General features: G+C 47.5%; 1 protein-coding gene across 4 annotated transcripts in view; it reads right to left on the bottom strand.

Annotated features, from left to right (window-relative positions):
* Nucleotides 1-5,622: 5,622 nt before the first annotated feature.
* hcn2b (hyperpolarization activated cyclic nucleotide-gated potassium channel 2b) overlaps nucleotides 5,623-10,951 on the bottom strand; it is a 43,120-nt gene continuing 37,791 nt past the window's right edge. For 3 of the 4 annotated variants that reach the window (XM_068591535.1, XM_068591533.1, XM_068591534.1), the window contains one exon: nucleotides 5,623-9,019. In XM_068591535.1, the coding sequence (XP_068447636.1) occupies nucleotides 8,055-9,019 (965 nt within the window). In that variant the 3' untranslated portion in view covers nucleotides 5,623-8,054. The remainder of the gene's footprint in view (nucleotides 9,020-10,951) is intronic. The other variant, XR_011078322.1, reaches the window with a different exon arrangement.

Genomic DNA, 10,951 nt, shown 5'->3' with positions numbered 1-10,951 from the left:
AAAGGATGAACGAGAGCCTATTATGTCGTTCTATCTGCATATTTCAGCTCCATTGTGCGCCGTGAGATGAAGGCGTCCCTTTAAGATCCGCCACAAAGGGTTCGCGAGCTTCGCTAATCAACTCGGATCTTTTTTTTTTTTTTTCTGGGCCGGTGCCGCAACCAGAAGTAAAAATAGCAGAAGTGCTATCTGATCATCGCTGGAAACTTTACAGCAAGTTTTCAGAGGCGAAAAAGGTGCCGTTGATGTTCAAAGGGAGGCGTGGACTCGGCCACGCGAAGCCGGCTGAGCGGCGGCGGAACGGAAACACTGCAGGTGTTGGGATGACTCGCTCGTGGTGATGCGCTTCATGTTGTGTGACGGGCATGTGACCTGCGGCTATGAGCAGTTGTGTTATTGTTTCGGTAAAGGGAGAAAAAGAAGATGAGCACTCGATTTTATAGTGATTTTTCATTCATATGGCTTCACACAGACGTTATGTTAAGGATAAGTTTGAAAATGAACGGTTTCTCAAGTGATATAACCTGATTTACTTTCCTGTTTACAGACATTTTAAATGAAAGCAGACCTTTAACATCAGGGAATGAAATTCACAGATTGTCGTTCCTCTCTGTCCCCTCAAATGTTTGTCAACTTTGCCAATTATTGTTAGCGTTCACCCATGTTGAACTTTAAAGAGGATAATTCCAGCTTTTTATTTATGCCACCAGATCTTTTAATCGTGACTATTTGTCTGCTAAATTGTAGCTCAGGGCCTGCTAAGCCCAGCTGTGAAACAGCTGATCGAGACGATGACTCACTGAAGGCGCAGATAGAAAATCCACAACCCGCCACTGATTAAACCCAGTGTGTGCAGCGGGCCTTTGAAGCTAAGCTAACAAAGCTAGCGTCACATTACTTATCGATTCTCTCACATAATTCTCATATATTCTCTATATAAATATGTTAGGTATCAAATTAAACATAAAAATCAGGCCTACAATAATATATAATCCTCATGTGCAACCTCTGAACACAACTCAAACAATAGGTAGGTTTTAGGGCTTAAAGGGCTACAAGCAGCCTTAGTTTCCATTTTTCCTTCGCCTTCCTTTTCTCACCTCAGCAGGAAACTCGCCTCGGGTCTTTTTGACTTTTCGTAAAGTTTACGCTGAAGCTGCTGCCACCGTCTCCGTGCCAAGGTCTTCCTCCTCCAGCAGACGTCGGCCCCGGCGTGTCTCGTCTCTTTGAGGCCTCGTCGTCAAGGACGGAGAGCTCTCGCCTGCAAAGTGCTCTCAGGAGCTCACATACTTAGCACATGGGCCTCTAACGTTTCACGACTCTATCTGTGACACACGGCTGAGACAAAAAAAAAAAAGAAGGAAAGAGTGCTGCACAACATGAGCCGAGCCGCGCACTGAGGAGCCGCCACGGTGCCAGAGGGCTTTCAGTGTCTCGATCGATAGCTGTGACTCCGTGGCTGTGCGGCGGCGGCGGCTCTGAATTAGCTTTTAAAAAAATACCGGCAATGGCAGAACATGTTGCGGTATTGGTGCAGGTCCGGGAACACACACACACACACACAATTGTTGGGTTCAACGTATGTGTGTGTGTGTTTGTTGGGGGCGTAGACTAGCGTTGACTTTGGCCGAGGGAGTGAACAGGATATTGAAGATGTCCTTACAGCGGCGGCTGCGTGGGCCCGTCTCGGTTTCTCTGGGGTGATTCCAAGGATGTCTGCTGTCGGATGAGAGGGCTGCGGTGACGCGCCGCCGCCCGTTGCAGGAAATAGTCCGACGCTTTCCCCATTGCGGGTCCTCTCCGGAGATTTAACGCCTTGTTTTGATGAGGATTCTGTAGGGGATGCTGAAAAGGCGATACTGATGGCCTTAATCTTTCATAAAAAAGTAAGTGCGAGTTGAGTTTAAAAGCTTTAAGCTCAGATTTTCCAAACCTATTTTGAACCCAGAGATTATCATACAATTAGATTTCCCCAGGCGCCAAATCCGTCCGTTCCCTTCTTCCTTTCCTCCAGACTCCCCCTTCACCTGACCTTTAACCTCTGCCTTCGCTTTGACCTCAACGCCTCACACCTGTGAAGCCTCTCACATGCTTGTGACACTTATTGTCTTGATAAAAATCGGTTCACAAACAGACAAAAAAAACGGCTAAAAAAAAGCACTGGAAGCCATTTTGGGGGTCGTTCCTGATGCAGTTGGTCACACACACACACACACACACACACACACACAAACACAAACACACACACACACACACGTATTTATTTTCGGTGGGATTTCTGTTGCTTTTTTCCAGAACGTCTTCGTCACAGCAGCCGGCGTCCATCGTCATGTTTCTGTGTGACGTCATGTTCTTCGTCCAGGTCTTCTTCAAGCCCACCACGGCCAGAAAAAGGACATTAAAAAGTGCTGATTATCATTTCTTTTTGCTTGACAGAATATGTGGAATACGACCTTTTTCTTCCATATGTACATTGTCTGCTGACATGATGCCATGTGACTGTCCCGCACGTCTCCGGGTGACTCCGCACCTCCTCCTTCCAGCCACAGGAACATCAGGTCGCTCCGGAGGTGCCGGAGCTCTGAAGCCACTCTTCCATATCTGGACCACTCCGCTCCCACCGAGAGCGCTTTGATTTCCTCGCCAGGGTCCCCGGGTCGCCCCGGCCCTATCTGCTGCTGCCCCGCGGCGTCTGGAGCGGGCCGGCACTCAGGAGGGGGAGGGGGGGGGGGGGGCAAGTGGGGCCAGAGCGCCCTGTCAGCAGGAGGGGAGAGCGGGAGGTGTAGGGAGCGAGCGAGCGAGAGAGAGAGAGAGAGAGAGAGAGACAGGTGGTGCAGTGTTGGCAGGTGTGTGTGTGTGAGTTTCCTTTGTCTGACCTTTATTGTGACTGACAGGTAGTGATGGGTTGATTATCAAGCATCACACACACACACACGGTGCACACACACACACACACACACACATCTGGGCCTGATGCAGAGCTGCTTCAGTGAACTGGATCTGATTAGAAGAGTTGAAGTGGCTTCTTTTTTTTTTTTAAAGGGGGTATTTCTTTTGATGTTTAAATAATACAAACATACACTTGTTTCATTTTGTAGTAAAATGTTTCTTGAGGTGTTTATTCAGAGGAGCTGTTCGGCTCTGTGGAGGTTTAAGTAAATAAGCTTTTACATTAAACCCAGAAAGAAGTAAATGTGCAGCAGCGTCTGCGTTTAAGCTTTTTTATATTAAACTCCCACAATAAACGTTTGATGTACGTTCAGTTTCCTCTCCTGCAGAGCTGCAGGTTAGTTCAGCTCGTCTTCTTCGGTTAAGTGAGGACTCAAGAGGTGAAGCTCCAGCTATTCATCATGCTTCATACGATGACGCTTCAATCATTTTTTTTGGCACATTATGACTTTATGAAATGCATTTTTTATGACGTATTTTAATGACATTTAAAACATTTTTTTAGGGCATTCTACACGTGTGTTGTTCATCGTTTATAATGAATAGCTTTTTTTATTATTTAAAAAAGGAATTGTTGGATACTAAACTAGGATGTTTTTTTATTATTATTTCTTACTATTCTGCCAGACTATACTATCACCTTTTATATCAAACATTTTTTCTGACATTTTTATGGAATACTGTGATTTAGTTTTAGTTTTTTTTTCTTACATACTGGGACTTTTTTTTAAAATTTAGACAGATTGACTTTTTAAAGCTTAACTTTAACTATTTCTGACTTTCATACTTCACTACACTTCTTCTGGAATATTATTCTATGACGTTTTAGTGACTATACACTATACTATAAATTTAACACAAACTACACCATGCATTTTCTACGACATCCATTTTGTATTCCATTATATGGCATATTATATTATGACGACTATATTCCAGAGTTTCTTTGACATTTTTATGCCATACAATACAATAACATTAAGACGTTTTAAATGTATATTTTTATTAAGAGATAACCGGTTGCATCCTAAAATATATACTACCCATACAAAGGCTTTGAGAAAAGTCACATTTCATAATGAAAGCATGAAAACACAACATATGAATCCACTGTACCACACCAGTAATATTGCAATCTTTTACTGAGTTTGAAGGGTATTTTCTATATTAATAATCAGGCAGATAATCAGATGGTATTAAACGCGAACGATCAATAACAAAGATGCAGAGGCCGTCGTACCTTTGACACGTCATGTGACGACCAACAGAAAGCGGCGACGTCACCGTCACGTGGCTTTACTGCACGAGCAGCTTTCGCTATGAGAAGATGCAGAAATGATCTTCATGCTCTTCCAACACGCCGACTTCAGGATATTTACTTAAACATGAAGCAGTGGAATCATGTCCCGCGTACGTGTATTGAAAGTTACATTTGAATGAGGGCTGTTTCTTTCACAGCCACACAGAGTATTGTACATGTATGTGGAGACTGCCGTATCTGCTCGGCACACGTGATGCAGGAAAAACACCCTCTTGCGCCGCCCTCTACGTGTCTGATTGCACTATTTTGTTTGATTCCAGGGAAATGGCGGTGGCTGTTAAGCCCTGCGTGGACGTCATCCCGCCTGCAGTGCTTTGTACGCAGTCGCTGGATTATTGAGCGTCACCTCAAAGGTCTGGGGTCAGATGGAGGCAGCGAGAAAGAGGTTTTAGAGCGAGGAAAAGCAGGAATGTAAAGGAGATCATGTGTTCGTAGCTCATAAAGGGGGGGAAGTGTTCGACCTGACACCACAAAGTAGACGGTTCCATCCCCATCGCTCGCATGTTGAGGTGTCCTTGAGCAAGACACTGAAGCCGACGACTGCTCCTTCACGACTAAGGATGGGTTACGATGCAGAGAATCTCAAATTGTGCGACTAATATGGGATTTAAAATAAATTACAAAATGAAAAGTTTGATCGCGGTTTCGTATTAAACGATAATGTTCTGCATCCTGTTGAAGACAGAAATAGTATAACAAAACTCTTCTGGAGTTATTTGTATGAGATAATTCATCTGAATGTACTCTTGTGACAAAGTTGGAGACCAGTAATCGCATCATGAACCTGTTTAAAACGCTGTGAATCTCCACACTTCACCGTCATCGATGAACCCGAAGACGCGCTGGAATGAAATATAGTTTTAACTCTGCAGAAACTGTGGAAAATCAGGATCTCTCTATTTTGAAAAAGCTCCCAACTTGGCCTCATGACGACGATGATGATGATGCAGCACGTTGTTGCTGCCTCATGATGATGCTGCATGTGTGCGGTCCAGACATCATTTACATAGGATACAATACATATGTCTGTATATATAACACTATGTTTGTTCAGATGCAAAATAAGAGAGTAAAGTGCATTTCCAGAGTTCTGGGCGACACGCTCTTTAGATGTCGGGTGCTGCGCCGGCGTGGGAGGGGAGGAAGTCAGAAAGCAGCACTGGTCAAAGCGCCAGGACTTGCTAATGGAGATTAGATTAATAAATAAATAATACACAATAGAAGAAACCATGCAGACCTCGCGGCAGCTGGCACAGGATTATACAAACTGTGGGTGGTTTCCTGTGAGCGACTGCAGAAGAAGAAGAAGAAGAAGAAGAAGTGATACATCTCGTCTAACGCAAACTGCTTTTGTTCTGCTTTAATTATTATGTTCAAGTAATATCTGCTCATACCAGATGATAATATGCATTTTTTTTGTTGTCAAAGATTAAAAAGATATTCCATTTTTCAAACATTTTCTTTTTCAGTATGTCTACAGTTACAGTAAACTAGGCTAAATAAATGCATAAATAGTCTGGTTTACATGACGTTTACACACAGAAATAACAACCATGTCAATCAAGTTATCGTCAGCAAAGAGCGGAGACATGAAATGTGAGATCGCGTTCAAGTTCCTCCCAAAAAACAGACTGAAAACCATCAGACAAAATGAATCCGGAGGTGAAATATTGCATCTCCATCAGCGCGACAGGACTCCATGTATTCTCTGATCGTTGGGTCCGTGACGAGTCATTCATGGCTGAACATGTCGAAACACTTGCATACGAAAAAAACTTTGGTTTTTATTGAAATTGCGACGGTCGTTAAGGGTCATTGCACTTCAGTTATTAATATCTGCTTTAGGTTTAGTGGCTGCCACATGTCATGCTTTCTCTCTTCTGGGCCTTCTGATGAAGTGTCCATAAACCTATTTTGTCCTAAAACGCTCTTCTCATGGCGAGCCTCTACGTGGATTATATCCCAGCATCCACGTTGGTTCCACTGGGCATAATTTGATGAGACAAAAACACAATGAAACAGAAAAATGCTGACAAACCTTCACCTGCGTCCCGTGCAGAACTCTGGAGGTGCAAAGCAACTGAAAAGTGAAAGAAAAATGAAAATGCAAAACCATCACAGAAGAGGAACTCATCGCCGGCAATGAATAATGAAACCCAATCGAAGGAGAATATTAATAGTCCCGAACAGGCCCGAGGGATTCCAATTCCCACTCTCATTACCCGGTAATGGTCCGGGCCTTAATGAGCCGAGGTGAACGGAGGGACACGTCCAGGACGGAAAGGTTCCCCCTCTTTCGTAACTCTTTTGGACACAAATCAGCGGCGTGTATCGTATCGGCGCACACGGCGACGCACACGTCCGGCGGAGCCGCTGCGCTGACCTCGACGCTTTTTAACAGTAAAGGTTGAGTTTCGTGTTCTGCGTGACTTTGGCATCGTGACACATTGCCCCCACTCACAAAAAACAAAAAAAAAACTGCTGCTGCTGCAAGAAATGTGAGATGCAAGGTTAGAAAAGAATGCATTTTATAAGTGGTTTTGATTACGTGGGTTTGGATGGATTTACATTTTTTGGAGTCATACAAAACGTCTTTGTAATGTACCTGGCAGTGAATTATAACTTCTAAGAGACAATAGAATATTTTTCCTCGCATGACGACAGCCCATAAACCCCGTGAGTCAGACGCCGAAAGCTGCTGCTGTGTCGACGGGTCTTTTACTTTTTTTTTTTTTTTATTGGATCGTGTTAACTCGTGAATGTTGAAGCTGCGTTAATCAGGTTTTTGGCCACTTGGGGGAACAAAACACAAGCTGACAGCCCTGAAATATAATTACTTTATCATATTGTTATGGCAGACATGTCACCAAACAAAAAAAACACACAAGCAACTGGAGTCGCCTCTCCGGCCGCCGGTTTCTATTTCCTCGTCATTTTGATCTGCTTTCGTCTCCACCGACTCCTGAGAAGAAATAGGAGTGTGTTTAGCGTGCTAACTGTACAGGGCACACACCGCAGGGGTCTAACGGGGCTTTTCCTGCCTTTTGCTACCGGAAACAGAGTCGATGAGTCACAGGTCTGAACTGTACAGAGAATCTGTGGCTTTAAAGCCGTCGAGCTAAAAAAAAAATAAAATAAAATAAAAGCTTAAAGCTCCATTAGAGCTGAGGGATCGTTCTGAGTGGGTTCAACACTGCAAGCAACTCCCTTTCAAATATTCAGATAATACAAAATGATTCAATTTTGTGCTCACAAATTTGGTCGACACAGAAACGCCAGAAGAACATCTTATGACTTCTTCCCGAAAAACTACACGTGCGATGCTTTTAGTGTGAAGATCTTGGTTTTACAGGCAGCCTCCACGCCGTCGCTAAACCCAACGAAAAGTGCCGGCTTCGGATATCCCTGATGTTCTCTCAGTCCCGCCCGACCCCGAGTTTGCATCATGTGGTGAATGAGAGGAGCGTGAAGCAGATATGCCCGTACGGAGATGACTAATGAAGGAGCTGGAGACGGGAGGATGCTACTTTAGCGCTACTGTGCAACTACGATTTCTGCGAGTGCAAACGTCTCAAAACGCTGCAGTTTCAAAAGTCACCGCACAGCCGCTGTGTTTCGAACAGTTCCTCCCTGCCGTCGCTCACACTCGACGTTCATACATTCGGATAGTCCAACTGGAGAGGAGAGGAGCTGGAGGAGAAACAACAGATCCTCCTCTCCTCCTCTGTGCTCCTGCAGTCGAGCCTCTTCGTCGAGTCACTCCCCCACGAGAGTTTAAATACGATCACAAGTTTGAGGAGAGCCTGGATCTGATTTTGATGTGGTCTGTGTCCGGTAGGCTCACGATGGAGTCTTTCTTGGGTAGTCCCGAGTCCCCCGGACTTGTTCCTGCACCTGCGCCGGCCCCAAAACCAGGCAGGGCGGCGGCGGGGAAGCCCCCCGCGGACATCTGGTGGGGCAGCACCACCCTCTGCGGTAAAGCGCTCCGGGAGCCCGCGTGAGCCGACGGGGTCTGAGGGGGTCCGATGGACGAGGAGGAGACCCGCGCGGACTGGGGGGGACTCGGGGCGCCGGGTTGCGCCCCGTCGTGAGGCAGCGAGGGCTGAGAGGCCGACAGCGCCCTGGCGTCTTGGCTCAAACCGCCCATCTGCAGGGAGTGAGTACTCTTGTGGGCGCTGGGCCGGTGGGCGGGGCTGGCCACGTGCTGCTGGCCGAGGGAAAGCTGGGAGCCCGAGGCGGGACCGGCCAGGACGCCGGATCCGTACTGGAACGAGCGCCCGCCGCCGCCGCCGCCGCCGCCGAGCGCCAGCGGACTCTGGAACGGAGGGCTGGAGAAGACGGGGGCGAAGGCACCGGAGGCGAGGAGCTGAGACTGCAGCGGCGAGGCCGAGACGGGGCTGCCGGTCACGCTCTCCAGCACCTGGAACCTCCTCAGCATCCTGGGGGACTGCAGGTTCCCCGCCGCCATGGCGTTCCCTTGCAAAGGGCTGCAAAAGTTCATGGCCACGGCCTGCTGCAGAGTGCCGATGGCCGAAATCTGGGGGTGGGCGGAGGAGCCGGGGGAGTGAAAGACCCCGCCGTGGAGCGGAGGCGTCACGGACATGGCGCGCGGCCGCGGCACGTCCACCTGCTGAACCATCTCCCGGTCGTACTTGACGATCTCCTGGATCATCTCGTTCTCGTGGTTGTTGAAAACCCCCGAGTTCAGGTCGTGCTGAACCTTGTGCATCAGGATCGAGTTCTTCTTGCCTGCGAATGACAAGGAGACAACAAAAAAAAAGAGAAAAGTTGGACAAGCAAAGTTCACTCCCCTTCGTATAATCCTCCCTCGCTTTATTACCAGACACAGAAATAACAGTTTCACTGTTTACCGTCATCCTTTAGTCTATTCCTGGCTGTGGTGGATAGTGTAGCCTATATATGGAACTAGCTGACATTTCCTCCAGACACAAAATCCATCACTGACACACACACACATATAGAAAGATAAATACACAGCCGTATATTTTGCACTGATTCCCCGATGTGAGGATACGGGGGAAAGTGTTTCTGCAGAGTTTCCTCAGGACTGACAGAGCGGGAGAGTCTGCTGCCGGAGCATTTATTTATTTATGCCTCCCTGTCGATGGAAAGAGGGATCCTTCCTCATGTTAGGATACTGTTAGTTGGACCGACTGCGAGGCAAATTTGTCATATTGGGCTACACAAACAACATGGAATCGGATGGTGAATTCACCAGGATGCTGCTAAATTTCGCCCGGCGACTGAATCCCACTTTATCTGGGGGGAAAAAAAAGAAGCACGTTCCCAGTTTACAGCCGGGCGGAGCGATGGAAGATAGAGACGTCACAGCGGGGAAGTGTGAGAGAGAAACATCCCATCTCCTCTCGCACGGTTCATCACAGGCTGCGGCGCGGAAAAGCAAACAAGAGTGTGCGTCACAAAGCGGCGAGGTTGAAACCCGCGGGTGTTCTCACCGCTGTCAGGTATAAGGAAGATGTGTGTGTGTGTGTAGAGACTGCTGCGTCGGAAACCCGCTGAGAGTTAAATTTACAAGTTTTCTCCCCCCCCGCACCTCTCTCCGTCGCTGACGTGATGACCAGCGAGGGAGATGGAGGAGGGTGGAAGTACACAGAGACGTCCATCTTGACGAAAAGAGAGAGAAGGAGCGGATTCGGGGAATGATTCTGTGAATCAACGGCAAGTTGATGCAAACACACCCTGGATGTGTCAGCCGCGTTCCTTAAATCCAGTTAAAAAAGAAGTGGAATCAGATGGTTTGATGCGCATCAATCTCTCCACATCTGAAGCCCGGCTGAGGTTCAGATGACGACGGAGGAGGAGGAAAAGAGTTTTCCTTGAAGGATGCTTCGTTTTCTCGTGGCAACACCCCCTTTCGTCATCTTCTTCTTGCTGGATTCTCCTCAACAGACGCAGCTGGGATCGAAGACGAGATTTTTCGAGAGGTCACAGAGGAGGACAGACGTCCCGGCCAGAAGGAGAAAGGACCGAAAGGAGGCGGGACCCGGACTGTGGAGAGTCCGGCGCCCTCCCGACACGCCGCGTGGGCTCCCATCTGTGCAGCCGAGCACGCACAGATGAGGCTCGGTGACGACGGGATGACCGCCGCTCAGAGGCAGAAGAGAAGCCCCGGCTTCAAGGCGGAGAGAGTTCTTCCTCGAGGAAGCCCCTCCAGGTCTACTCTTTCAAGGCACTTCCTCCGGAGCGAGCGGGAAACGGGTTCACGGGTGGCACCGAAACAGTCGTGGGTCCGTCTTCAGGGGGGTCTCGGATGGCAAAGAGATGATATGCAGCATCCGAGGACAATAACTCTCTGATGGCACTTGACATGCGAGGCCTTGCTAGTCTTCCGACCAGTAAATGTCATTCGACTCATCGTTCTCCAAAATGAACCTTTTCTTGAAGTTTTTCTCGTTGCCTTACTTTTTTAATCCATGTGCTAAATGAAGGGATAACATTTGGATCCTCGAGACGTCTTCATAGAAAGACTGTGTTCAAAGTACACCGTTTCTTTTGGGGGAGGGACTATTTTTTGTGCGGGTTGAAGGGAACAGGACCGAAGCACAGGCGTGCAGGGATGAACACACCCGAGTGCAAACATATACGATCAATATATTTATATTCACACAGAAAATATTTAGCCTATTTAGCCTGGGGACA

This window comes from Clinocottus analis, unplaced genomic scaffold (assembly GCF_023055335.1).
Source record: "Clinocottus analis isolate CAN_PGR_092001 unplaced genomic scaffold, fCliAna1.0.p SCAF_25, whole genome shotgun sequence".
Classification (NCBI taxonomy): Eukaryota; Metazoa; Chordata; class Actinopteri; order Perciformes; family Cottidae; genus Clinocottus; species Clinocottus analis.
The sequence above is the reverse complement of the archived record's forward strand: the minus strand, read 5'-3'. Positions and strand labels throughout refer to the sequence as shown.